The 26,382-nt window shown below is 47.8% G+C and overlaps 9 protein-coding genes across 9 annotated transcripts; 5 read left to right on the top strand and 4 right to left on the bottom strand.

The window, feature by feature from the left end:
• Nucleotides 1–235: 235 nt before the first annotated feature.
• BGW36DRAFT_422726 (putative NADPH oxidase) lies at nt 236–1,928 on the top strand (the record flags this gene model as incomplete). The annotated part of the gene is made up of 2 exons (XM_046219748.1): nt 236–324; nt 383–1,928. The coding sequence occupies 2 exons, from the start codon at nt 236–238 to the stop codon at nt 1,926–1,928; spliced, it is 1,635 nt and encodes a 544-aa protein (XP_046076172.1).
• A 308-nt stretch (nt 1,929–2,236) lies between these two features.
• Nucleotides 2,237–5,665, bottom strand: BGW36DRAFT_333793 (NRDE-2, necessary for RNA interference-domain-containing protein; the record flags this gene model as incomplete). The annotated part of the gene is made up of 1 exon (XM_046212886.1): nt 2,237–5,665. One exon carries the CDS (start codon nt 5,663–5,665, stop codon nt 2,237–2,239), a length of 3,429 nt encoding a protein of 1,142 aa, XP_046076173.1.
• A 235-nt stretch (nt 5,666–5,900) lies between these two features.
• On the top strand, nt 5,901–11,728 carry BGW36DRAFT_83573 (putative SSU processome component Utp10). The gene is made up of 3 exons (XM_046222627.1): nt 5,901–6,395; nt 6,450–11,032; nt 11,086–11,728. The coding sequence occupies exons 1-3, from the start codon at nt 6,019–6,021 to the stop codon at nt 11,520–11,522; spliced, it is 5,397 nt and encodes a 1,798-aa protein (XP_046076174.1). The 5' UTR covers nt 5,901–6,018; the 3' UTR covers nt 11,523–11,728.
• Nucleotides 11,655–13,464, bottom strand: BGW36DRAFT_368907 (putative xenobiotic compound monooxygenase, DszA family). Its single transcript, XM_046215047.1, has 6 exons — nt 13,361–13,464; nt 13,161–13,301; nt 12,901–13,111; nt 12,839–12,851; nt 11,995–12,789; nt 11,655–11,938 (listed from the first exon to the last, which is right to left on the bottom strand). The coding sequence occupies exons 1-6, from the start codon at nt 13,419–13,421 to the stop codon at nt 11,711–11,713; spliced, it is 1,449 nt and encodes a 482-aa protein (XP_046076175.1). The 5' UTR covers nt 13,422–13,464; the 3' UTR covers nt 11,655–11,710.
• Nucleotides 13,465–14,230: 766 nt separating this feature from the next.
• On the top strand, nt 14,231–16,773 carry BGW36DRAFT_333802 (putative urea active transporter; the record flags this gene model as incomplete). The annotated part of the gene is made up of 11 exons (XM_046212887.1): nt 14,231–14,339; nt 14,388–14,451; nt 14,500–14,557; nt 14,605–14,891; nt 14,943–15,026; nt 15,074–15,260; nt 15,314–15,364; nt 15,412–15,582; nt 15,643–15,961; nt 16,009–16,508; nt 16,588–16,773. The coding sequence occupies 11 exons, from the start codon at nt 14,231–14,233 to the stop codon at nt 16,771–16,773; spliced, it is 2,016 nt and encodes a 671-aa protein (XP_046076176.1).
• A 1,732-nt stretch (nt 16,774–18,505) lies between these two features.
• BGW36DRAFT_368911 (uncharacterized protein) lies at nt 18,506–19,177 on the top strand. The gene is made up of 2 exons (XM_046215048.1): nt 18,506–18,591; nt 18,648–19,177. Exon 2 carries the CDS (start codon nt 18,655–18,657, stop codon nt 19,081–19,083), a length of 429 nt encoding a protein of 142 aa, XP_046076177.1. The 5' UTR covers nt 18,506–18,591; nt 18,648–18,654; the 3' UTR covers nt 19,084–19,177.
• Nucleotides 19,178–19,235: 58 nt separating this feature from the next.
• Nucleotides 19,236–21,506, bottom strand: BGW36DRAFT_368912 (uncharacterized protein). Its single transcript, XM_046215049.1, has 3 exons — nt 20,893–21,506; nt 19,471–20,837; nt 19,236–19,391 (listed from the first exon to the last, which is right to left on the bottom strand). The coding sequence occupies exons 1-3, from the start codon at nt 21,083–21,085 to the stop codon at nt 19,386–19,388; spliced, it is 1,566 nt and encodes a 521-aa protein (XP_046076178.1). The 5' UTR covers nt 21,086–21,506; the 3' UTR covers nt 19,236–19,385.
• Nucleotides 21,507–21,646: 140 nt separating this feature from the next.
• BGW36DRAFT_368915 (carboxyl transferase) lies at nt 21,647–23,752 on the bottom strand. The gene is made up of 3 exons (XM_046215050.1): nt 22,985–23,752; nt 22,347–22,929; nt 21,647–22,296 (listed from the first exon to the last, which is right to left on the bottom strand). The coding sequence occupies exons 1-3, from the start codon at nt 23,663–23,665 to the stop codon at nt 21,818–21,820; spliced, it is 1,743 nt and encodes a 580-aa protein (XP_046076179.1). The 5' UTR covers nt 23,666–23,752; the 3' UTR covers nt 21,647–21,817.
• A 116-nt stretch (nt 23,753–23,868) lies between these two features.
• Nucleotides 23,869–26,382, top strand: BGW36DRAFT_333812 (PycA protein). Its single transcript, XM_046212888.1, has 3 exons — nt 23,869–24,024; nt 24,078–24,849; nt 24,903–26,382. Exons 1-3 carry the CDS (start codon nt 23,978–23,980, stop codon nt 26,145–26,147), a joined length of 2,064 nt encoding a protein of 687 aa, XP_046076180.1. The 5' UTR covers nt 23,869–23,977; the 3' UTR covers nt 26,148–26,382.

Here is a 26,382-nt window from a genome sequence, read left to right on the forward strand (position 1 = left end):
ACTCTACCTCAACGCTTGATGATCTCACAACATGGATCCCACCGTGTCTCGTTACTGTTGATTTACATTGGACCCAAGAGTTAAGTGCAGCAAAACTTCGTCAGCCACGTACAGCGAGGCCTGACGGGGTTTCCGCATTGGATTACTCACCTCTGGGATTGCCGGACAACCCACGTCCAAAGTACTATATACACCCCAATCGCTGGTCGGTTACCTGTACATACAGCAAGTCAAGATGAATTGGAGGGCACAGTTCACAAAGAGCAAGCTGCTCTTCTATTTCTTCTTCTGGGGTGGACACATTGGACTTTTTGCTCTCGGATGGTGAGCCTACATTGAGTGGAACAAAACTTCTTAAGCTTTGGTACTGACTGGATGCTAGGTATTTGCAATCAAGTAACCACAACCTAGACGCTCTCAACAAGTTGAGGTATTCGGTATGGATTTCACGAGGCGCCGGTCTCTGTCTCAGCGTGGATGGCGCTTTGATTATTTTCCCCATGTGTCGAACTCTACTCAGATACGTGCGGCCCAAAATTCGATGGTTCCCATTAGATGAAACGCAGTGGTTTCACCGTCAAGTGTCTTATTCCTTGCTGATTTTCAGCATCATTCATACCGCAGCCCACTATGTTAATTTCTACAATGTCGAGAAGGATCAACTTCGCCCAGAGACTGCTATTCAAATTCACTATACCCAGGCCGGTGGTATCACAGGACACGTGATGCTGTTGTGCATGCTGCTCATGTACACTACCTCCCACCGAAGGATTCGACAACAGTCGTACGAGACGTTCTGGTATGTGCATCACCTGTTTGTTCCATTCATGCTGGCCCTTTACACCCACGCGACTGGCTGTTTTGTCCGCGATACAACCGACCCATACTCACCATTTGCCGGTTCCAACTTCTGGAACCACTGCCTGGGATACGAAGGATGGAGGTGGGAGCTATGGGGAGGAGTAATCTATATGCTGGAGCGTCTGTACCGAGAGATTCGCGCCCGTCGTGACACTGAAATCTACAAAGTCATCCGTCACCCTTATGATGCAATGGAAATCCAATTCTGCAAACCCAGCATGAAATACAAAGCAGGCCAGTGGATTTTCATCCAAGTACCTGAGGTCTCAAACACCCAATGGCACCCTTTCACAATCACCTCTTGCCCCTTCGATCCTTATATCAGCATCCATGTCCGCCAGGTTGGTGACTTCACTCGTGCCCTCGGTGACGCCCTCGGTTGCGGTCCCGCCCAAGCCAAAGACCTGGAAGGCCTCGACCCCTTGGGTATGTACGAAATCGCGATGCAAAACGGACAACAAATGCCTACCTTACGTGTCGATGGACCTTACGGAGCCCCCGCCGAGGATGTCTTCGACAACGAAGTCGCCGTGCTCATTGGCACAGGAATAGGTGTCACCCCATGGGCATCGATCCTCAAAAATATCTGGCATCTCTGCGGCGGACCCAATCCTCCCCGCCGTCTGCGCCGTGTAGAGTTTATTTGGATATGCAAGGACACAAACTCCTTCGAATGGTTCCAAGCCCTCCTTTCCTCTCTCGAGCAGCAGTCCGCCATGTCTGCGAGCACCCAGGGCGGGCCTGAATTCCTACGCATTCATACCTATCTCACCCAAAACCTTGATCAGGATACAACCGCAAATATCTACCTCAACTCTGTGGGCACAGAGCTTGACCCTCTCACCGAACTCAAGTCACGCACCAACTTCGGACGCCCAGACTTCAAAAGGCTTTTTGGCGCCATACGTGATGGCCTACTCGATCAAACCTATCTTGCCGGTCTGGAGAGATCCGAAGTCGGTATATACTTTTGTGGACCCAATTCGGCAGCACGAGAAATTCGCGAGGCAGCTCAAGAGTCGTCGACGAGAGATGTTATATTTAAGTTCTGGAAGGAACACTTCTAATCTTCTGCTTCCATGCTCTTTTCATTTCTGTTTGTAATTCAGGCTCCGGAATGGGACTTTATTTGAAAATATATAGGATCGGATTACATGGGTTCTGCAAGGGAAGTACCCATTGGCGCTTTGTATATAGTAAATGATTTTTATATCCATGCAATGATGAGTGAACAAACAAGCGATTCACTCTGTTTTATTCATATTTAGGCCATATGTAACATCGGGGTAAGATTCTGTACCGTGCATAAACAGCAGGTCCCTCCTATTTCCAGTCTGATGAGTAGAACCCCAATCACTAGAGGAGTTTTCTATTCCTACCCCAGCTTCATCTCATCATCACTACTCTTATCATCTGGCAAATCTATCACCAACCCCTTATTCTTGCCTCTTCGTCCCGTCTTGCCCTTTTCCTTGTGGATCTCCACCTGACGCCTTCTCGCGGCTCTCTCAATAACAACCTCCTCTGCTTCATCAAACAACCCTTCATCGATCTCAGCATGAATCCTCAATTCTTTATCAACAAGCACATTGTACAGTCTCCTAAGTTCCCACCAATCATCGAGTTCCCCGCTTTCACCCCATAAAGTTTCGTCGAATGCGAGCATTAGTATGCCCTTTGACCACGGACAAGCGCGTAGCGCTCTGTAGAAAACCCGCTTTGCGGCGGCCGGGCTTTGGGCACGGTGAAGTTCGAAGGTGATGTAGAGCCTCCAGAGGGTAAGGGAGGATGATAATGTGGATTTTGTGGTATTTGCGTCGGAGGAGGGTGATGACACGGCGCGCTCAAACGCGGCGCGGGCAGAGTGTACTGTCGAGCCTGAATAGACCGGTCGAGAGAGTTCAGTGAAGATTGAAAGGAGGGATGATGTGATGGGTATTCTGCCCGCATCTCCGTGTCTGCGTGTGGAAGAAGTTGATGACATGGGTAGGACGTCGCGGATTCGCTCGTCGATTCGGAAACGGGATTCGTTCCAGGTAAATAGTGAGAGAAAGATGGTGTTTCCAGGGAAAAGTTTTACACTTTCGAGTAGTAATTCTCTGATATCGGTCGGCTTGTGTGTCTGCCGGGTGGTGATGTGATGGTACAATAGGCGTGAGCGATTTTGATGCAGTAGTTCTGATGCGTATAATTTATGGGCTTCAGGGATATGGGAGTAAACGTTGAGTCGGGCAAAGGCGCTGGTGTATAACTCTATGGCGGATGGAAGATGGGAGGACTTTGTTAGGTAGCGTAGGAGAGCAGCAAGATCCGTCCATGCTGTGAATGCATAAAAATTCTGAACTGAAAGCGCGTGATCTGAGCATTCGTCAAGGAACCGCAAGGCTTTTAAATGTTCAGCAGGAGTTATGTTTCTTTGCGAAGAGGCCTCCCCCAAGGCTTTCAGATCAACAGTGAATGTAGGCACTGACAGGAGCAGCTCAATTGCTTTTGCAGGCGTATTAGATGACAAGTACTCCCATACCCAGCTGTGGATTAGAGGGCCGTATTCGAGTTTTTGTATCTCCTGTAAGTCTGTTGCCATCGAGAGAGTTGTTGCCCATACATGTGTTGCAGTTGATGAGTTTCCAGAGCAAGATTCAATTATTCCAAACGCGTTGTAGAGCCGAAGACTTGACGGTCGTTTCTTGAGAAGTGATTTTGCGTATTTCTTCGCGTCTTTCTCGTTGACGGCAAATTCGATAGCTAGTGTATACTCTGCTAATATGTCATCATGGGGTGAAGATTCGACTAGAAGTCTCAGGGATCGACGGATCCAGTCTGCATCAATAATCGACTCTGCGCTCGCAGTGGCCATTTTCCAGGCAGACAATGATGGGAACCAGTTCTTGTAGCCGAAGAGAGAGTCGGTAGTGTGTACCATATTTTGGAGAATGGCCAACTTGAACAGCTTGGATGAACTGTTCGTTTCTGGATCATCAGACACGGGGTGTAAAATGCCCATGACTGAGTTGTTGGAAAAATACATTATTTCGTTACGAAGAAAGGCATCGCCACCAGAAGATCCTGCCTTTTCATAACATCTCGGAGAGTTTAATGGGGGCAAGTGACAAAAAGCTATGAAGCTCTCGATCAGATGACTCGGATTATCCCAGTCGATGAAAAAAGGTAGGAATTCTTCGATATCTGACCATAAAACGACACGATAGGGATCTTCATTCTCGACTTCATCCACAGATCTCGCAGGAAGACGAGCGCTGTGAGTTAATCGCTTTTCTGCTTTATTCCACGAAGAAAATAGCGACTTCGTTCGAAGTTCAGTTTGCGAAGTAGAACTTGATATCTCTAATTCCGAGCTGCTGCCACTTTTCCATCCCTTGGCTCCGGGTTCTCCAATTCGCGCGACTTCTGAATCCCAGAAGGACGAGAATGTAGCAAGAATCTCACTCCTCAAACTTTCATTAGGCTCACCAGGACGGAACACTGTAAATTCCAAAACAGCTTGCCATAAACCGACTGCAAATTCCGAGAAACCAGCCTCTCGCATGAAAAGAGTCATTCGGAGAAAGAGATAAGTCAAGATCGTATTCTTTTCTACATTGTCCGAGATTGATGCATTGAGCTTCATGCACTCCAGGTAAATGTTTTTGCACCGCTCATATGTGAATTCTAAAAATTCGCTTTGTCGAAAGTCCAAGTAACGAACCCAAAGACTGATAAATCCAGGGTTGTTTTTTAGGATAGCATTCCACTGTTCCGTAAGCTTTTTCGATTCCCACAAATTCGCACCCTCCTCCAGATACCCCAGAAGTAGGAGATCTTTCCCTGGTCGGTTGCCTAGTTTTTTGAGAGCTTTATCATATAGAGATAATTTGATGTCCGCTAGACTTCGCTTCTCAGCGGCCGTCAGTTGTCGACGGCCGTCAGCCCCAGCGAGAAGTGTGCTTTGATATTCAATGACTTCCACCCAGGTATCCACATTGGTGGGGTTATCTTCTGCATTTTTCAACAGCTGGGAATTTTGTTGTCTGATTTCTCTTTCCCATTTAAAAGCAGTCCCTTCTCCATCGCTGTCTGAGGCTGAAGTTGACCCCATGTCACTTGGAACGTCCTGCTCGGCTTTAGCTTTCCCATGTATTGACCGATATCCATATTTCTCAGAATCCGAATCCGATACGTCTTCGAGGGCATAATCGCCTAGTTTCCGTCGGCGCTTTCGACTCCCGCCAGAGCTGAGCGGTACATAGTCCTTATCCGCGTTGATATCAGCTGTACCATCTTGACGCATACGGAACAATCGTCGCTCCTTTGTAATTGATCCAGACAGTAAACTTTTGTTCCTGTGGCGTGTTTCATCGCCGTGCCAAATGTCAGCATGAATAAGCACTGAGCCTTCATCATGGTAATTGCGATCAATCTTGAATCTCCGCGGTAAGCCAATTATTCCGCCCTGGCCAGCGCGACGATAGCGAGGTATATTGTAGCGATGCAGAGTACCATACGTCAAGTTATGGATGTCCCCCTTCCGATCAATCACGTATAAATCCGACGCCGCCTCGGTAGGCTTCGCGGTCTCCTGTGGAAGTTCCTTTGGCTCATCTTTGGACTCCTTATCCCTCTTGGAGCGATGACGTGAGGACCGTTCACGAGAACGCGAGCGATGGCGATGGGTGTGATGCCGGGGCCGATGCCGCGAGCTTTCATCTCTGTGTCGGGGTTTTTCCTCCTCGCGACGGGCTTCAGCTACCGGAGCTGGTTTCGGCCTGAAGCTACCGAATTTGGGGATCGGCTGCGCTCCCTGCATAGACGCGATCAGCACAGAATCTACCGGTAGGGAGGAAATACTAACCTTGGAGCTCGTGAGATCCATGCTCTGTTGCACTGTGGTGTTTCTTGCTGTCAGCGCTCTCTCGCTATGACGCTGTCGGCTATACCTGCTGCTACTCCACCTGCATGCTCCACAGGTCCGGGAAAAACTTCCTTGCCGGGACAATAATTTTTTACCGCAGCAACAATAATTTATTCTTTATCGCCTTTCTCAAAACTTATCTTCCACCACGCCGCGCTTCAATTCTGTCCCACGCTCTCTTCAATCGCAGGTCGTAAAGGTGGGATGGATAGTCGTCGGTGAGAAAGATTTCGTCTCACTCCGTCACGATGGCTTCTTCCCTCTCTGCGCAGCTGGCGCAGATTGCGACCAAGTCGACAAATCAGCTCGACCTTAAGGCGCAACAAGTTGCACACTCGAAATCCTTGATTTTCGACTACAAAACCGCGAAATCGCAAGACTTTCACGCCATATACGAAATATGCTACGATGGATTTCGGGAGCTGTGCCAGCTGGACACACGATTCACAGAATTCGACCGAAATATCTTCAGTCCACACAGCAAGACCCAGGATCGGGCGGAGATGACCCCAGCACAAAATAAAGAGCTCGATAGTGTTTTGGAATCATTCATGGCTTTGGTTGGTGGAAGATTACAACTGTCACCGGCGATAAGAGCATTAGAGTGGCTGGTGAGACGGTTTCGGTAAGAACATAGCACGAGCCGCTGAGAACAAATTTTGACAGATGTAAATCACAGTGTTCACGAATTCAATACGGCATTTTTCGTCCTCACATTTCTTCCATATCATTCGTTGCCTATTTTCCTGAATCTATTGCATATTTTACCACAAGACTTTACACCAGCGCTCAACGATTTTCATCCGTACAAAGAGAGTCGCATAAATCCTCCCCGAGAGGCTATCGTTCGCACCGCAGTTAAGAATAAGGCGTTTACAGCCGCTTTCAACAACTATACACTTCAAGTATCGAAACAAAAGGCTCACTACCATGGCCTTCTGGTTTTCTGGTCAGGAATTATGACACAGGCCATTTCGCACATGCTGGATGCTGCTCGCTCTGGCCGTCAAGATGTCGAGAGGAAAAACCATGAGGATATTTTCTTGCGATTTCTACCTGTTCTCAACGACGGCTTTGCCATGAATAAAATCTCAGAATTGATAATTGGCTGCTACATGATTACAGTTGTGTTTGCAACGAAAGCCGCTCTCAAGGAAAATGTCATCGATACTTTAATGAGCGCAGTCTCTGGCTCCTGGACTCCGGAAACTGTGAATTCAGCAATGGTCACCCTTGCAGTTCTGGCAGAGCAGAAAGAAGACTACTCTCTTCCTAAGGATGTGATTCGTTCTTTCTTACGGCTCGATGAAAACGTCGACCTGTTGACCGATGTTGCTACACAATACAAAACCTCGAAACTTCTTTTGGGGCTGATATCAGGCTGCTTTGCACGTATGCAAAAGCGTGGACCTGAGGCAGGAATGGATTTTATTACCTCTCTTTTTGAGAGTGGCCTGCTAGATGAAGCGGGAAGCAAGGATGCCCTGAAGTTGATTCTGCAGAGGACGGTTGATTTGCAGAAATCTGGCGAATTGTCTCTGGAACTCCAAAATGGGGTTTCCGAATTTGTTCAGACTTTGAATATATCGGACACGTACCGACCGCTGCTGCAAGCTGTCACTGCGGATTCGGGGATGGATGTAGATAGTTTGGAGCACAGCTTACAACTTGCCATTGAAGCGCATCCCGCGAACCAGCCCACTGAAGACGTTGAAATGGAGGACATCGATGAGCAGGAAGAGGTTGACACATTTGCACCATTACTCGAGTCGCTGTCCCAGGAGTCTCTGTTGTCTTCCTCATTCCTAGCACAGAAAAACCCCCCTCTATTCGAAAAACTGCTACAAGCGCTCACCATCGCAGTAGAATCACCTGAGAAATGGAATAGAATCAGCAGCCTTCCGATTCTTGGCAAATCCCAATTAGCTGAAAGTCCCCAATATCTATCGTTTCTCATCAGGGTTTTCTCCGGCCACCACGCAGTACAAGTCCGGGTTACTGCTTTGAAAGATATTTCGACGTCTATAGAAGCTTTTAAATCAGGGTTTGATATGCAGGCTTTGATACCTTATATCATTGCTGCACTAGCAGATCCAGCAAAAGCCGTCCGAACTGAAGCTGCTAAACTTGTGGGTACACTTGCTACACTACAACAAAAGGCCAAGAATGAAGATAATGTCACAATTTGGGCCCATGATTCACTATACGAAAAGAAGACTCAAAACTGGATGTCGACCCGCGACGCAGAAAAGATCGTTGATGCAGTATTACTCAGCGGCTTGGAAGGATATGTTCAGGATCACACCTACATCGTTTCAATTGTCCAACGCGCGCTGAAAGGCTCTAGCTCTGATTCAACTGAGGAGTCTGGCATTGAGCTGAAGAAATCGCTCCGACAAAGCTTTCTGTCATTCCTCTGCTCACATGTAGTTTCCACGCCACTTTTTGCGGTAAAACTTCGACTTTTGAAGGTTGTGAATGGTGTGGATAAGATCAGCTCGATGACACGAACCAAGGAACTTGCTCCATTGATTACCCAGTGGCGTGCTCTGTATCAAGCAGAAGTTTCAGAAATTTGTGCCAAAGAGCAGTTATCATCTGCAGAACTCGACCAGGAGATCGTTGCCACTGTCAGCCCCAAGGATAAGGATGCAGAGAATGTGCTGATCTCAAGCATTGAGAAATCTTCAAGTAATATTAGACCGGATTTCGTCTCGGCCGTTTTCACACGCATCGGACAGATATGGAGCAAAATTGGTCCGGAGAGACAAGCTTCGACGTCGCGACGATTATTCGATTTGTCATTTAACGGGAATGATGCAGTAAAGAGCGACGCCAGAGAGGCGCTTAGAAGTGTACAGCTTCCCGGAGCTATTCTTGTCGAGTTCCTCAATAAAATCCCAGAACTTATCGCTACCTTGGAAAGCCATAGTCCTTCTCCAAAAAGACGACGTACCAATCAAAACAATGCCGTGGCTGCTCTGAGCTCAACCGAATTGAATGGAACAATCGAACAAGTGACGTACATTCTAGAGCTTGTTGATGGATCTGTGCCTGAAGACGATCCCGAACTTTCCACCGGTTTATTCAAAGCATTAGCGGCGCTTCATGTTCTCAAATCTCGGATTCAGTCAAGCTTGGGATATCTTCTCAGTTTGGCTCTTGGCAGTTTGTTGGCAATTGTCAACAAATCTAAAACATCATCTAAAGCCTCCTTCGATACCTCTACTATCCGTGCTGACCTTGTCGTGGACTGCGTTCGCACCACAGAGAGCCCTCAAGTACAAAACACTGCCTTGCTACTTGTGTCTGGTCTTGCTGTCATCGCCCCTGAGCAAGTACTCCACAGTGTGATGCCCATCTTCACTTTCATGGGTTCTAGCGTTCTCAAGAAAGATGACGATTACTCAGTGATGGTAATTGACCAGACAATCGACCAGGTTGTTCCGGTCCTCGTCCAGTCGCTGCGCAATCAAAAACGCGACGTCGTTGCCGGAACGTCCGACCTGTTGCTCAGCTTTACCGCTGCTTTCGAACATATCCCGTCTCATCGCAGACAACGACTATTCCAGGCCCTTGTCACGAAGCTTGGTGCTCAAGATTTCTTATTTGCTGTTCTTGCTATGCTTGCCAATCGTTATGGCCTGGACAAGAACGTCTCGAGCTTGGCGACAAGCCTTGTAACTGGCCTCGATCCCCAGGTGCAACTCATTAGTTATCAAAAATACCTGAGTCTCGTTAATGATTGCCTTAAACCCAAACCGGCCATCTCCCAGGCCCTCCTGGGCATCGGAAACGAAGGCGCAGGTGACAAGTACACGGTCACTGAAACTTTGCTTCGCTCACTGGCACACTTGTTCAAGAACCCTACTCTAGGGTCACAGATGAAGGCTATTTTCGACTCTGACGATGAGGAAAAGATTGCTGTTATTGGTAATATTTTCTCGCAAATTCTGGAGCAGGTTCTCTCTCTCGCGGACCTAGTCCACGACACCAAGCCTGTCAGCATTGCATGTAGCGAAGTACTTGCCTCTGTTCTCAACGTATTGTCTCTTGTAGACTTTCTCGATACTGTCGAACAGCTTCTTCAACGACCTAGCGCGGATGTCCGCCGCAAGGTGCTTCGTCTTTTGGAAAACCGTCTTCGTCAACCTGCCGAGCGGGATGGTTCGTCACAGAACAGAGTACTGGACTTTATCGCCTTCCTTGTTGATATTGTCAAGTCATCCGATGATATTCTCCTCAAGCATGCTGCCGTGGCGTGCATTGACAGGATTGCCGAGAAATACGGGCGAAAGGATACCGAAAAGGTTATACCAGCAGCCATGGTGATTGCCAGTGATGCCTGTCTTGGCCAAACAGATAACAGGATTCGTGTCATGGGCCTGTTATGTCTGGCGTCAATGGCGGATGTTTTAGGTGAAGCCGTTATCCCAACTCTCCCTGAAACACTCAAGAGATCATTCAGTCTTCTGGAAGCCAGCATGGACAGTGAAACCGTCAACGAGCCACTTCACAATGCTGTTTTCTCTTTGCTTTCTGCTTTGCTTGTTCAAGTTCCATATATGTTTTCAAGCAAAAACCTCGATACGATCCTGCAGCTGTCATTCAAATCTGCCAAGCTGGAGCTTTCCAGCGAAGGCGATGACGCTCGACGTGACACGTTGAAGCTGATAGCCAAGAAAGTTGATGAGAAGGAATCCTTTGGTGCTGTTGAGAGGAACTGGTCGGTAGCAACTGCTTCAGGATCTATGGCTACCAAGGAAGCCCTTGATATTGTGACTGTCGCGATTGACAAACATCCTAAATCGGATACTGTTAAGAACGTCGGTACACTTACTAAATTACTTCACAAGGCTTTCGATCTTCGTAGAGAGCAAACTTCAACACCGGAAGACTCGCAATTCGAAGAAACGGAACTCGAGGCAGTTGAGGGTATTGTGAACAACGTCGCGATCAAGATGATCTACAAATTGAACGACACTGTCTTCCGGCCTTTGTTCATTGATCTTGTTGAATGGGCCACAAACGGGCTACCAAAGAGTGACGCGGAAGGCCAGGTGCTACGGTTGACTTCGTTTTATAAATTCCTTCAAACTTTCTTCGGCACGCTCAAGTCTATTGTCACCAGCTACTCTAGCTACATTCTCGACAATGCGATCGAAGTGCTTAAGACTGCCAAACCGGGCGCGAAGGAGTCGAAAGACCTGTGGTTAGCAGCTGTGCGAATGCTCAATTCGGCATTTGAGCATGACCAAGACGGTAATATCCCAACCCTTAATCATGTAATAAAACAACACTAACGTATTGGACAGGCTTCTGGCAATCTCCATCACACCTCAGCGGCGTTTCTAAAGCCCTCATCTCTCAACTTCTGCGCGCCACGAATTCATCTACCGCCACCATCATTATTAACGAGGCTGTCCCTGCCATTGCTGAATTAGCCGTGGCTGCGGATTCTCCCGATAATTACAAGGAGATGAATACGCAGATCATGAAGTACCTCCGTCCCGCCACATCCGCAGCAGCAGAAGGTGGCGATAGCGCACACACGCGACTCGCAGCGCTGAAAGCCGAACAGGCTCTGACAGAGCGGCTGGGTGAGGAATGGCTCGCTTTGCTGCCGGAAATGTTACCGTTTATTAGTGAATTGATGGAGGATGAGGATGAGCAGGTGGAGAAAGAGGCGATCAAATGGGTGAGGAGTATTGAAGATATACTTGGTGAGAAGCTTGATGATATGTTGACGTAGATGTTCTACTGCTGCATGGTGTGGCGTTCAAAAGATTACTATGGTTCAATGTTTCATATTGGGTTATTTTTTGTTTATTTATTCCAGTGAGCTGGTACATGTATGACAGTCTACAATCAACATTATACACTGATCGAATTTTGATGTTCTCCGTGTCTTTCCCTTCCATGAATGTATTCATTTCAAGCTTAGCTCTCGGGAATCTTATGATCCGCAGCGTCAACACCAGCCTTCCACCGATACTTGGCCGCTGGATGGTCATCTCGCGGACCAGATTGTCCTTGCTTGCCGAAGAAATTCTCGCGGTACGTGCCTCCTTGAACTGCATAATCATTCCAGAACAGTCCTCGCTTGCGCAGTTCTGGCAGCAACAATTCGATGATATCGACAAATGAGCCAGGTTTAAGCGCGTATGCCTATTTATAGTCAGCCACCAAGGTACATGCAACATTTTCCGGTTATAATGACGCACAAAATTAAACCCGTCAACGTCGGCCTCTCTCACCCATCTCTCCAATTCATCAGCAACCTGCTCCGGCGTTCCCACCGAGGTCGTCCCCAGGCCTCCAACAGTGATATGTTGCGCGACTGTCAGCTTCGTCCATTTGGCCACTCCCGGCGACGCTTTTGACCAACCCTCAACGGCAGATCTGATCGCATTGCTCTCAACATGCCTCAGTTCCTGATCATCATCATACTGATTCAAATCAATACCCGTCCACCCGCCAAACAGCGCCAATGCGCCTTCTAGCGATCCCAAATTACGATATTCTGCAAATTTCTCTTGCGCTTCCTCTTCTGTGCGGCCGAGAACTGGGCAGAAGAGAGCAAGAAACTTCAAACTCTGTGGGTCACGCCCGAATTCCGCCTTTGCAAGCTCGCGAATCTCGGTGATGTTTTTGCTGACGACTGATGGGCTGTGGCCGGCGACGAAGATGGCTTCAGCGTGTTGTGCCGCGAAGGTTTTTCCGGCTTTGGAGGTTCCAGCTTGCAGGATTAGGGGTGTGCGTTGCGGCGAGGGTTGGCAGATGTGTGGACCAGGGACGGTGTAGTATTTCCCTTCATGGTTGATGAGACGAACGCGAGACGGTTCGGTGTAGACGCCGCGCTCCCGGTCACGTACAACGGCATCATCGCGCCAGGACGATTCCCAAAGCTTGTAGGTGACTTTGACGTATTCCTCGGCAATGGCATAACGGTCGTCGTGTTGGGGTTGTTCGGTGCGTCCGAGGTTGCGAGCTGCGGAGTCGAGATAGCCGGTGACAATCTGTATTTTTTAGTGAATATAAACATTACATTGACCTGAGATCACTAACGTTCCATCCGACTCTAATCTGTCAGCAACGATATCTAGCCTCTAATCGTATCATACACTCACCGTCCATTTGAAAGGTGGTCGACAGTGGACAAGCGCCGGGCCAGATGATAGGGCTGTTCGTATGTCGTGGCAACAGTTACACCAAAGCCGATACTCTTGGTCGCAGCAGCCATGGCTGGGACGACAGCCAACGGCTCATTCACCGGCCATTGCGCGCCAGAAATGATTGCCGGATCGAGATTGCGCGGGCCTTTGTAGACATCATATCCACCTATACTCGATTCTTAAATTGAATTCTTATACTTGAGAAAGGGAAATACCTAGAACGTCAGCAATAAAAATGCCGTGGAATTTCGCTTCCTCGAGCAGCTTCGCCAAATCGATCCAGTGATGCACATCGTTGAATCTCCAGGACTCGTCGCGAAGATGGCGCCATAGACCTGGCGACTGGTGGCCGCTGCCTTGTTATTTTATTAGTCGTCATTGAACGTTGAAATACTTTATATTTTGTAGAGCTTACACATTTCGACAAAGGCATTGAGAATGAGGCTCTTGCGAGCCGGGGTTTCGGACTGTGCCATTTTTGCTGTGGTCTTCCAATTGCTAGCAACTAGCCTACAATCGATGCTATGGGTAGATATTTAAATAATAATACCGGTGTTTATACTTGTCGATAAATATCAATGACGAACGCCTATTTACCCCGCCTAGACCCTGCTTGCACATGTTGCGTGATAACCTCAGCATGGGCCGGGATTGCGCGATGGTGGCCCATCTAGATTTTAGGTTGATTTCGGGCTTGTCGATCGCCAGGTTTACAACACGGATAATCAGAGCTACGTGTGCTACCATGGAGGAAAATTAAAAATATTCTAATGAGATCATGTAATTGATGCCTACAATTGGCTGGGACGCTAAATAAAACTGGGTATCAGGTTCTGGTCGTCTGGCATTTAGGGCTAATAGAACCCAATGCGGTAATTCCTATGTACAGTCCCTATCTTGCGCGATCGCGGTCCATTATGGCAGCATTATAAGTTTCAACCTTTAAATGCCTGAACATTAATATCTACTGAAGTCTAATTTCTAGTTCGGTACAGATCGCCCGTGCTAAAATGGGTCAACGTTAATCATCCTGCAGAAGAAGCTAACATGGCCACACACCACCGTAAAAATCAATGCCATTGACAATCCACTATGCAAAGCACGCAATACGGGCACATTTCAAATACATGAATTACGTACCGAGTCCATTGACCCGGGTCGCTAGGGCTGGCCTGTGGATTTAGCTTGCGAGCTGCTGGCGCTTTGATGTAGCATATAATACTAGTACCCTGGACGCGCCGAATGTCAATCCAGACATACCAACTACCAAACTCAATTCACCGCCATGCATCTGGACAGTAGAGCAGACAGCACTGGCGTCGCAGTGCAGCCACCGCTGTCGCAGGCAGTTGGATATGTTATTGTCGTAGTTGTTGGACTGGTGATCGCGACGGGTAGGCACAAACCCTAACTAGTTATGTAGCTAGCTGACCGATTCATAGTCATGATGCTCATCACACGTCTGTTGAGCAAGACCATTGGCGAGGATAATAAAAAGACAGAAATGTATGTTTCTATACCACCAATTGATGCACACTAACCATGTTTCATCAGGTTCATGACCGCAAACCGTACCGTTCGCACCGGTCTCACTGCATCCGCGGTTGTATCTGTAAGTTACCCAATCCTACAATCTCATACAAATACTGACTCTTCCAGTCCTGGCTCTGGTCCACCGCCCTCCTCGGCTCCAGTCTCGTCGGATATAACTACGGCGTCGCCGGCCCTTTCTGGTTCGCCGCGGGTTGCAGCCCGATGATCGTGTTCTTCGCATTACTGGGCGTATCATGCAAGCGCAAAATTCCTGAGGCACACACATCTCTGGAAGTGGTGCGCGTGCGGTATGGACGCGTTGCGCATGTGGTGTTCATGGTGTTGTGTTTAATCAACAATATTTTTGCGTGCGCGAATATGCTCCTGGGTGCTTCCGCGGTGATCTCAGCCATGTAGGTTCATTTCTACTATCAGTATAGTGATATATGTGGCTGACTATGCAGGACTGGTATGCATGTCATCGCAGCAACTTTCCTCCTTCCACTCGGGGTGTCTTTGTACACGTTCGTCGGGGGCATCAAAGCAACGTAAGCATTTCACATGACATTAGCGTGTTGTCATCCTAACAAATTAGCTTTCTGACCGACTACTTCCACACCGTGGTCATCGTCCTCGTGGCATGCTACTTCTCAATCAAAGCATTCACATACAGCGAAATCGGCTCCGTAGGAAACTTGTACGATCTCGTGCAAGCGGCTGGTTTGCGAAACCCGGTTTCGGGCAATGAGCATGGGACGTACTTGACCATGACATCAAAAGATGTAAGCTCTGCTTTTTTTGAGAGAGCTAGTTGGAATGTAAACTCACTGAGTAGGCGATCTTATTCGGGATTATCCATATATGCGGCAACTTCGGTCTAGTTATTGTATGTTCATTCAACGGCAACATGTGTATTCCTACTTACCAAGCCAGATGGACACAAGCTACTTCATCAAAGCCTTTTCAGCGTCTCCTGCAGCCGTTGTCCCAGGATACACAATCGGCGGCATCGCCTACTTTGCCATTCCCTGGGCGCTTGGCACGGTGATGAGCTCTGTTGCAGTTGGTCTGGAGAATACTCCCGTATTTCCAACATATCCAAGAGTAACTGTTCCCTTCCTTCCCATTGTCAAAAGCTCCCTACTGATCACTCAAATTGCACAGCGCATGTCGGCGTCAGAAGTCAGCTCCGGTCTCGTCTTGCCCTACTCAGCTCTCACCATCGCTGGCAGTGGTGGCGCTGCCGCAGTGGTGCTAATCACCTTCATGGCAGTGACATCGACGCTATCCGCACAGGTGATTGCAGTAAGCTCGATCATCAGTTTCGACATTTACCGCGAATACTTCAACAAATCCGCATCTGATCGACAGATTATCCGATGGAGCCATTTCGGTGTCGTTTTCTTTGCTTTGTTTTCGGCTGCTTTCAGTACCATGCTGTACTATGTCGGTGCTGATTTGCAGTGGACCTTGTATATGCTTGGTACTTCACCTTGCTCCTTAATTCCAACCAAGTCTAATAAAATTTAGGAGTCGTTACATGCCCCGGCATCTTCCCTATGGCATTCACCGTGCTCTGGCGCCGACAAACCCGTCTCGCGGCCATCCTCGCACCCGTACTTGGCCTCGCAACTGGTTTGGCCGTCTGGCTGAGCACTGCGCACCATTTCTACGGCGCCGTAACAGTCTCCTCAACTGGCCAAGTGCTACCATGCGTATATGGAACCGTAGCCTCCGCTTTCTCGCCAATTCTGTACTCGCTCATCATCACGCTCCTGACCGGCCCGCAGCGATACGACTGGGCGGAGTTTAAGAAGGAGCATCTTGCGCTGGAGAAGCTCGATTCGGACTTGACAACGGCTCATCAAGCAGGCCCACGTCATAACGATACTACGGAAATATTAGCAGATGCAAAGGAGCTCAAACGCTGGGCGAGAATTGCCGGGTTTTGGTCTGTGGCTACGTTTTTGGGGCATTGGGTAATTTGGCCGTTGCCGATGTATGGTAGTCGGTATATCTTCGGGAAGGGGGTACGTATTTTCTTCTTTCTTCTTTCTTTTCCCTTTTTTTCCCTTTCAATTTTATGGTTTAGTGTGCTGATTTGCGCAGTTTTTCGTGGCATGGATTATCGTGGCCATTATTTGGCTCTGGCTGACCTTGCTCATGGTCACATTTTATCCTCTCATAGACGGTGGTATTGAGCAGACACTTCTAGTGTTTAGGAAATTGATTGGAAAAAAGACAGTTGAGCAACCTCGGGATGAGAAGAGATCTGACGGGAGTGAGTCTGGATGAGATAGGGCCGTCCCATGACCCTGTCTGGCATCCATCATTTCCCACATTGACTCATTTAACTTACGACTAATCTATACTGTTGCTATAAGCTGACATTTCCATCTTCGAAATGTTTCCTAAAAGGTTATATATATATATATATATGTATGTATGTATGTAATCACTACTAATCTGAATATATACCTTGCTTTCATGCAGATTTGCTATTATTGAATTGTAATTCCATTGAGTTGCTCTAATGACACTTGTTTTGTTGTTATTTTCGAAGCCTTGCGGGTCTATTACTGATCAAAGGTACATAAATACGGTTAGGATTAGTTTCAATAGTGTCGGCAGGACTAGGTCTATATATTTACTGCCTTGGATTGCTGCACTAGTCATAAAGCAGGCTTGACGAAAAGGTCATCAACCAGTATCCCTACCAGGCATGTGTTAGATAAATAAGCCTTGTCGACGAAAAACAGCACGTAACAGACGACAAAAGTGTCAACAGTTAAGTCAAGATCTTGGGAGAGTGTCTTGATATCTAGTGACAAGATGTCTATAATGATCACTCATCTCGATGAGCTCCAGCAGAACAACAGCCAAAATTCCCCACACCCAGTTAAAACAGCATTCATGACGTAATTGTTCGTTCTAACGTATCAAGTAATATAGCTATACAAGCGGGCGACCGTCTACCCTAACTTGACTCTCAAGAACGCCGTGGGGGCTGAGGCGCAGCTCTCCTCGCAAAAGGCCCGTTGATGATCGCCTTTTACCGTGGAGAACGCTTCGTTATACAGAAACATCTGCCCGCATTAATCGCATTGGGGGCTAACCCGCAGAGCTCTTTTTTTCCATTCGGAGTCTCAATTGAGAAGGGTAGCGACGCATATTTCCCCATTGGGAGTATTGGATGTGTCATGGACAAGGACCTAACTAGAATAGATCTGACTGTCCAATTGGCATATGTAATACGCATCGTAGTCGCGGGCGATCTCTAAAGATATGATGTAGGTCCCTTGAATTGGTTAGATTTACTTTGTCTGCGTGTTGTTCTTTAAGAGAGTTGTGGGGTAATAGTCGAATACGAATCCCCACCACGTCCTGCAGGAACTAAACCTGGCCGGATGACATCATTTATAAATAGACGCCAAATTATCAATTGACCAACCCATTGACAAGCGAGTGTATTTTGACGCCAATTTCACGCCACGCACTCCCCGGTTAATTCTTGAATTTCTTTGATCTATCTGTCTATACATGAGGCTTAGTTACACAATATAAAACCATTCTTGCAATATCATCATCAAAGCAGCTACCGAAATGCCTCGTTTCATCCCAGCCCCAGAGCTGTCTTGGCTAGGCCCAATAGCTGGTCCAAGCTTCGAATCACGTTTCGAACTGATCTATTACCGAACTGTCGATCAAAATTTGCGTCACAGAGAAAACTTTACTTCGGAAACCTAATCCAGAAATGCAATGCGCGCCCAGGGGCGGAATTATGATCTAGCGCTGACTGTAGTATGGAGGTAATAGAGGCATTGATATTCTAGAAAGGTTGACATCAACACATGTGCTATTAATACTCATTGCTATGGATATTGTATCCAGGTAACAGGATCGAGAAAGCAATTGCCATAATAAGCAAAGATACGCGCAAATAGGATGCTTATATTCTTTCAACATATAAATTAAGACGCCCAGCAACGGATATTGTTTGCACTTTTATTCTGTTATCTATATCATCAACATATTCTTGCCTTATTCGTCTCAGTGAAAATATTGATAGCTTGAGAGAATTGATTCATTATTTTGGAGATTCAAGCCTTCTAGGTATATTAGACTTCACATCACAAAATCATCAATTTCTGACTTGACATTGAGAATAGATTCATCATGCAGTTCTCCTACGCGTCAATCCTATCGACACTGGCATTTACCAGTGGTATGATGTCATCATCTGCCCTAAATGCGGATATCTACACCTATAAAGAATGCGACAATGCAACTCTTTCGGCTCATGGTGTCGGAGGTGCTTCACACGAGAACTCGATTCTTTGGCACCACCCCGGCGGGGTCTCGTCTATTTACAACAATGACTTGGGTGATGTTCTGTGCCGGGCACCAACTGCGGTAGTCGACGAATTAAAGTCGCAATACCATGAAGTGGTCCAGCGAGATTGTGATGATTGTGGAAAGTCTTGCCTGGGTTATCCTTGCACTAGTGCAGGTCAATGTTCTGATAAGGGTTGTACTCTGGGCTGCTCGGTGAGGTATGAATGTGCTCTACCGAATTGCCCAGGGATGATCACGGCGTGCGTTTAGAATATTGAGGGCATCCGTGATGATAGTTTAACCTGTTGATACTGAAATATGGATGTGGGAAATGTACTGTACATGTGAAATGTCATGTTTTGGGGTCTCACTGTCCCTCAATGCTTCTCCTATCAGCTTAGTTGTATGTAATTCATATTTGCTTTATTCAAAAAAATTGCACAACCGACTTTGTTTAATATTTGGATATAATCTCGTCTAGTATAACATCAATTATTAAGAATTAAATTTAATATCTTTTGCCTGAAACCTCCGAATTTAATGGGTATTCAATCTTCAGAACTCCGTGATCCTTAACCCTGCCATAGAAACATTAGAATAGAACTAACACATAACCCTGAGCATAGAGTCTGCTTCTATCGGACGGGATGTCCTCACTTGCGTCGACTGCGTCACTGTCAAATAGTCAGGCGGGCTGGTTTCGTCCAGCCCCTGTGTATCACCCATCAATTCCGACAGCGATGATTCTCGCCGCGACGTCCCGCTGCGTAGAGATGCCTGCTCTAGATATTCTAGACTTGGAGGCGCAATGCTTCGCGGCCGATAGAATTCCTCTTCGATCCGCATCTGGGAAAGCTCTGGATCGGCTGATGCATCGACTGGGGCAATATTGTTGCGGTATACAGAGGTAATCTGGACTGGTACCTTGAGAGAAATGCTCGATGCGATGACTCGAGTGTTTGGTGATTGATACGATAAAGACAGATCAAGCAGATAAACGCGCGATATCAAGCATGAGTGAAAAGTTGGCACAAATGCCTTATTTTTGGGTAAATTGATTGGGACAATGATGGAGGCAGTGTAGAATGTTTTCCCTGAATACGAGGCCGATGGGCCTGTGATGGTCTGGCTTGAAGCACTTGATTCGACTGAGCTTCGACGTTCTGTATCTGCAGATACACCTGTATGCTGCTCCCATTGCGCAGATAGCACACACAGCGAAGAGAGTTGGACATTTTCCGAGTACATGCCTTGCATGGAATTCCAGAACATGGTGACGGTCTTGGAAGGGAAGGTAGTCCAAGGATGTGCTGAATAGAAGGTCATTACCCTCAACTTGCTCCACACTGATCTCAATTGCGGTGGCTGCTCGTCATTCTCTGGATCGAATCGCAAATGCACGGTAACGTGACTGCTAATAGAACAGTCCTGCTTCTCCCCCGGTGGCGGCAGCTGCAGGGGCTTTGGCTGGGCAGCGGCCATGACCAGACGACCAGTCTTTTTCCCCAGCAAGCTCTTCCGCACGTCCTTTTCCATGCGAGTACGGTAGTCATCCGTGCAATTGCAGGTGACTTCGAGCGGCGGCTGCTCCAGACTGGCCGGTACAATACGAATCTTCTTCGCTACAGAACACAGAGTCTGCGGTTTCCCACCCGAGGGATCACGCTTCATCACTACAACTCGAATTCGATATGAGACCTCAGTCATTTGAGGCGCAAAATCGTCGAGCAGGGTCTTGCCATTACTCGCCAACATGGGATCGCCCAGGCTGGGAGGCAGCTGTATGTGGGCCGCCTTCAAGTGCGGGTTGTTGGTCGAGTGGCTACAGCTTTGAGGTAGCATTTGCTGGGGCACGACAAATGTGAAGGGGAACTTGTACAGGCATCTGGGCTTGAATTCGCGAGGCTCTGGGTAAGAGGATTCGTCGATGGGCTGTCGCAGTTTGAGGAATGGATGCATTGCCTTGATGTCGTTGGATGCAGGGGCCATTGTGGCTTGACGCTGGACGATTGTTTTGGATGATCCTATTTGGTCAGTCTATTTCAGTTTTACGATGCCATTGGAACTGTTAAGACACACCTTCGAAAATGATGTCGATGTGGTCGAATTTGGTCTGGCAGTCGGCCTGCAACGCGACCTCGCCCTCGATGCGGTCGAACGTGGTGTACGAGGGCACGAAGCCTTTAGTCTGATCGTTTAGGTCAATGGCAATGTTCAGCCGCGAGGGCTTACGCGTGAAGGCCTCGATGGACCTGTTCACTGTTCTATTCATGGTGGCAGCGACAGTCAATTGCGGACAGTCAATCGCGTAGAGAATGCATCGGGAGGCATGAGGGAGTCAGGCGCGAAGACCATATAATATAGCTGAACATAGTGTCAACGCTGCCGCCTGGCCTGAGTCATACTATTATTAAGGAATAGTTGACATCCAAGTTTTTTCCTGAATACCAAGCATGAATATTATCAGATGCGCCCTATGACTACAAGCCACCACCCCACCTCCACGATGCCGACAGCCGGCACCCAATCGTAATGACTCACTTTTTGCTTTTTTCTCGTCTTTTGTTCAAGCTTGGGCGCATTAATTATTAATACAATCAGAAAGGGAAGTGTAACCAAGTTACTTCCAGGCGAATCGGTCAGCACAGCAATGACGCTGCCTGGAGATGGCAGAGCACGACATCCACGCCGACATCGCATCAGGAAATTGGGATCTTAATTGTTTGCTATTACTACATGTATACATAAATACGGTTAATAATCAATATCGTATAGAGTGATATAATATCGTAAATACGAGGTGATACCTGTTTTTTGGAGAGGAGATGGATGACTCACAGCTGCTTAATAATATCAAACCCTGCCAAGACAAGCCGCATTATGTCTCCTATATTAGCAATCGATATATACTATATTACACGTGTAGACATGCATGAGACATATGGCTGTGCACGGGCATCGATTAGAGAAATTGATGGATACTCGAACATTAATTGATGTATGGTCACGCAAAAGAAGGCTGCACTCTTCCACTCGCACGCTGCGCCAGCCGCTCCCTCATCGCAGCTCCATACATGTGTTTCACCCATACACAACACACTGCCCGCGTGTCTTTGGGGTCTATAATCTCTTCGACCCCAAAAGCATTGGCTGTTCTGACGGGATTCATCAGTCGCCGATATTCAGTATCCAAAGCCCGATACATCTCCTCCTTTCGTCCCACTTTCTCAGCCTCGCGCAGCTCGTGGCGGTGACCGACTTCGATTCCTCCTTCGAGAGGGAGAGAACCCCATTGTCCAGAGGGCCAGGCCACTTGCATGGGAGGATCTCGTGCTCCCAGCATGACCCCACCAGCAACACCGAAGACTTTTCGTGTGATGACACTGAAAATGGGTACCGTGGTGGAGAAATACGCCTTGGTGAGTTCTACGCCCCAGCGCATAGTCGCTGTTCTCTCCGCCATCGTTCCGATAGCGTATCCAGCTGTTACAGTCAGAGTAATGAAGTATGCAAAAGAGAATACAATCACTTACGAACGTCGACAAACTGCAACACTGGAATGTTCATCACATCGCATAGTTTTAGAAGTCGCGTCAACTTTTGACTTCCGTGTGCATCCAGGGCGCCACCGTTAACTTCACAATTTAACGAAATGACTCCAACCGGATGACCTGCTAGACGGGCCAAACCACCGATAGCAGTCTTGCCCCATAAACCGCCGATTTCAAACCACGACCCACGATCGACAACCGAGTTGATTATGGTTCTGGGGTTGTACATTCGGGCCTGCTTTCGAGGAATGATAGATCGTAATGCAACATCTTCTCTATTCTCAGGATCCTCACATGAGATCACGGGCGGCGCGTCAAGACCAGAATTGGGTAGATATTCCAGAATTGTCCGGATTTGCTCAAAGCATTCGGCTTCGTTAGCTGCTAGATTATCGATCGTACCGTTGGTGCAATGCATCATAGGCCCGCCAAGATCCTGGAAGCTGAGTCCTTCTTCAAATGTCGCCCCTTCGACAACTTTTGGCCCAGCATTGAAGAGAGTGCCGATATCTGCGGCCATGACGCTGAAATGACAAGCCACGACTCGCGCCGCCCCTAGTCCGATCTACACTTGAATCAGCAATCCTTCTTCACATTATCTACATGGAAGTCAATCTTACTGCTGGCCCGAGAACGGCACCTATATTTGGAATCCCCATATTCAACTGCTCAACAACATAGCGAAAATGTGGAAGACTTGGAAGATAACTCCAGCCTTCTTTCTTAATCGTCGTCACACTGCCTCCTCCCGAGCTACCATCTACGAGCTTCACAACGGGCAGTTTCAGCGCAATAGCCATTTTCTCCAAATACTGCGTCTTTCCCGAAGTGGCACCGTCTGCATGGCCGCTGCGAATACTGAAATCATCTGCTGTCAGGAGCACGTCTCGCCCGCGCAGCTTTCCAGTGCCCTGGATATTGTTGCTTGGAGTAAAGCTGACCGGCCGCTCTTGCGTGGCACTTGTTGTCTCCCATTTCACCGTCCCAGATATCGAACCGACCTCGCGGAATGTGTCGCGGTCGAGTAGCTCCTCAATTCGCTCACGCACCCAGAGTTTTCCTGCTTGCTTTTGACGAACGTAACCTCGTTGTGTACTATTAGGCGTCCGGGCTAGAGTTCTGAGGGTTGATACGGTTGAGAGAATGTCAGAGTAATCTGCCGGCAATGGCGAGCTTGATTGTCGCTTTGATATCCCAGACGCAGAGTTATGGTGTTGCTCGTCGGCGACATGTGCTGTTACCTGGTCCAGGCGCTGGACGGCTGTTTTGGACGATTCGTCGTCCAGCTTGGATTTCGCCATTGCCCTACTATACCTTTAAGCTGGTCATACTAGTATATTCACCAGATAGTCACACATTTGCCGTGTTGAATCAATGATACATAAAAGTAAAAGAGCCGACCTGGTCCATATAGGCTCCGCCGAGAGCCTCGGCTTTCTTAGCGTGCATGCGGGGTTGTGGAGAGCTTTCCCCGCATGGATCATAACATTAACCGATTTACACATAATGGCCTCTGCAAAATATTTTGAGCGGATATTGGCCTTGGTATTCGACTATACAGATAATAAACTATCAGCGGGCGATTTATTGCGCCTGCGTCAAGCTGTTCAGCTATGCGCCCTCCGGCCAGACCAATTCGGCGCCTTCTGGTTGCTAATAGGCATGTTGATATTCTCAATCAATACAATGCGTTCAAAAATTGACAGATATTAGAGGGGAAATTGCAATCCGTATTCTCCAAGCTGCTCGGGAGCTAATCCCCATGGAAGATGGAGTTGCCATTGAGACTTTTGCACCGTACACCGAAGGCGACCAGACACATTGCGATGTCGGTCGCCCGGACCATCGTATTCTGCTCCCCTCACCAGGGTCTTACATGGACATCTCGCTTCTCGTGAATATCGTCAAACAGCATGCAATTGATGCTGTGCACCCGGGCTATGGCTTTCTCAGTGAAAGTGCTGATTTTGCTCGTCGCTTGTGGGATGATGCTGGTGCTGTCCTCGTTGGGCCCGGTTGGGAGATTCTGGAGCAGATGGGCAATAAGCTCCATGCTAAGACCCTTGCAGTTCGTTCTGGCGTGCCAGTGCTACCGGCCATGGAGACTTCTAGTGGTGATGTGAACGAAATCGGGCAGTTTGCTAATAAAGTCAATTATCCGGTCATGATCAAAGCAGTTGACGGTGGCGGCGGAAGAGGGATTCGGTTAGTCAAAGCGGCGAGTGAGCTTTCAAATGCCGTTAGTAGGGCTAAGGGAGAGTCGCCGTCGGGAACAGTGTTTGTAGAAAAGGCTGCTATCAATGGATTCCATCACGTGGAAGTTCAGATTATCGGTGACGGGACTGGTCGTGTGAGGCATCTCTGGGAGAGAGATTGCAGTGTGCAACGACGGTTTCAGAAGATTGTTGAGTATGCGCCGTCGGTGAGTTGTGATCGTGAGACTATCCGGGATGTTATCGATGCAGCCGTTAAGATGGCTAGTGATGTAGGTCGCCAATTAATTTATTAATTTGGGCTCCTCGTTAATATTTTCAACAGGTTCACTATTTTTCATTAGGAACATTCGAGTTCCTTGTCCATGAAAGTTCGAAAGAATTCTTTTTCTTAGAGATAAACCCACGATTACAAGTCGAGCACACGATAACAGAGTGTATCTCCGGCATCGATTTAGTACAGACGCAACTTCTACTAGCTCAAGGGCTGTCTTTAGACAAGCTTGGACTTGGTGATATGCAGGATCCGTACACGCCGCCCAAACAGTGCTCTATTCAACTAAGACTTTGTGCTGAAGTACCCGAGTCCGATTTCTCCTTAAGCATTGGCAACATTACTCAGTTTGTACTTCCTAGGGGAAACGGTGTGCGAGTCGATACTCACTTTTCATCAACCTCGCCTACTTTAATTGGCTTCGATTTTGATAACTTACTAGCCAAGATAATCGTCACAGCTGCGGATTGGAATACTGCTATCCTCAAAGCACGTCGAGCGCTGGGAGATATTATAGTATCTGGAGTGAAAACGAACCTAGATCTTTTAAGAGCGATCATTGACAGTGACTTCCTTGTGTATGGGAACCCAGACACTCAATGGCTTGAACGCAATCTACCTAGTCTGCTCAGCACTAGTCAAAGGCTGTCTGAAAAAGCCAAGAGTCCCAATTTATCAAGCTCAACCAACTCACTGCCGCAAGGAAATCTAGTAGCCGCATCCTCGAGCGTCCTTTTCCGCAAAGGTGACGCCTGGTCCCTGACCCTAGAGCCGCTTTCCGAACCCAATCCGAATGGAAACCCCTCTTCTGACAAAACACTCCAAAGTCACATTCTACTCAAGCGTGTTCTTCGCAACGAGTTTCCTTCTTCTCTCACAGCTGAAGTCGAATATACAGCTTCATCGTCCTCGTCCCCGTCGACGACTCCATACCGACTACATCTAACTGAGACAAACGCGTCTTCCTCAGCAATTACCTCGGCATCGCACCGACGGGGCGACCCATCAAATCCAGCTCATCTAGTATCCCCGCTCTCGGGCAAGCTTTTGGAGGTTCTCGTGGCAGAAGGGGACGAGATTGCCCAGGATCAAGTTGTTGCTTATATCAAACAGATGAAGATGGAGCTGGAAGTCAGAAGTCACCGATCGGGTGTTGTCAAGTGGGTCGTTGAAGTTGATCTAGACTCACATAGCCAAGGAATTGATGTTGCGGAGGGACATCTTTTGCTTGAGTTGGAGGATAGTAGTAAGGAACATGGCCAGCGACAATCGATCAACACTAGGGGGAAGCTATGAGAAATTACGTAGACCTGTTGAGTATATAGAGAAGTTAGTATCTTTTGTATAGTTCCCATATAATTAGTTGGCCCCATAATCGTGCTCGCCGTAAGGAGACTTTCGGCCGCCTCGGAAACTTTTCGTTATTTGGAATAAACACAATCAAGGCAAGTACTGCAATAAACAAATGATTTATGGTTGGCGTTCTTTTTTAAGTTCAAATATTCAGTGGAGTGACGTTACATGCTCTAGG

The sequence above is a fragment of the Talaromyces proteolyticus genome (genome assembly GCF_021365285.1).
Source record: "Talaromyces proteolyticus strain PMI_201 chromosome Unknown BGW36scaffold_2, whole genome shotgun sequence".
In the NCBI taxonomy this organism is placed as follows: Eukaryota; Fungi; Ascomycota; class Eurotiomycetes; order Eurotiales; family Trichocomaceae; genus Talaromyces; species Talaromyces proteolyticus.

Bases quoted from the DNA above. Each gene is read 5' to 3' on its own strand.
- BGW36DRAFT_83573 (XM_046222627.1), top strand. From the start codon at position 6,019: ATGGCTTCTTCCCTCTCTGCGCAGCTGGCGCAGATTGCGACCAAGTCG. The intron at 6,396-6,449 runs GTAAGAACATAG...TGTAAATCACAG, and splicing joins TGGCTGGTGAGACGGTTTCG to TGTTCACGAATTCAATACGG. The intron at 11,033-11,085 runs GTAATATCCCAA...CGTATTGGACAG, and splicing joins ATTTGAGCATGACCAAGACG to GCTTCTGGCAATCTCCATCA.
- BGW36DRAFT_368907 (XM_046215047.1), bottom strand. From the start codon at position 13,421: ATGGCACAGTCCGAAACCCCGGCTCGCAAGAGCCTCATTCTCAATGCC. The intron at 13,302-13,360 runs GTAAGCTCTACA...TAAAATAACAAG, and splicing joins CAATGCCTTTGTCGAAATGT to GCAGCGGCCACCAGTCGCCA. The intron at 13,112-13,160 runs GTATTTCCCTTT...AATCGAGTATAG, and splicing joins TTTTATTGCTGACGTTCTAG to GTGGATATGATGTCTACAAA.
- BGW36DRAFT_368911 (XM_046215048.1), top strand. From the start codon at position 18,655: ATGCAGTTCTCCTACGCGTCAATCCTATCGACACTGGCATTTACCAGT.
- BGW36DRAFT_368912 (XM_046215049.1), bottom strand. From the start codon at position 21,085: ATGAATAGAACAGTGAACAGGTCCATCGAGGCCTTCACGCGTAAGCCC. The intron at 20,838-20,892 runs GTGTGTCTTAAC...CTGACCAAATAG, and splicing joins CATCGACATCATTTTCGAAG to GATCATCCAAAACAATCGTC.
- BGW36DRAFT_368915 (XM_046215050.1), bottom strand. From the start codon at position 23,665: ATGGCGAAATCCAAGCTGGACGACGAATCGTCCAAAACAGCCGTCCAG. The intron at 22,930-22,984 runs GTAAGATTGACT...ATTCAAGTGTAG, and splicing joins GTGCCGTTCTCGGGCCAGCA to ATCGGACTAGGGGCGGCGCG. The intron at 22,297-22,346 runs GTAAGTGATTGT...TGACTGTAACAG, and splicing joins GTTGCAGTTTGTCGACGTTC to CTGGATACGCTATCGGAACG.
- BGW36DRAFT_333812 (XM_046212888.1), top strand. From the start codon at position 23,978: ATGCGCCCTCCGGCCAGACCAATTCGGCGCCTTCTGGTTGCTAATAG. The intron at 24,025-24,077 runs GCATGTTGATAT...GACAGATATTAG, and splicing joins CGCCTTCTGGTTGCTAATAG to AGGGGAAATTGCAATCCGTA. The intron at 24,850-24,902 runs GTAGGTCGCCAA...TATTTTCAACAG, and splicing joins CCGTTAAGATGGCTAGTGAT to GTTCACTATTTTTCATTAGG.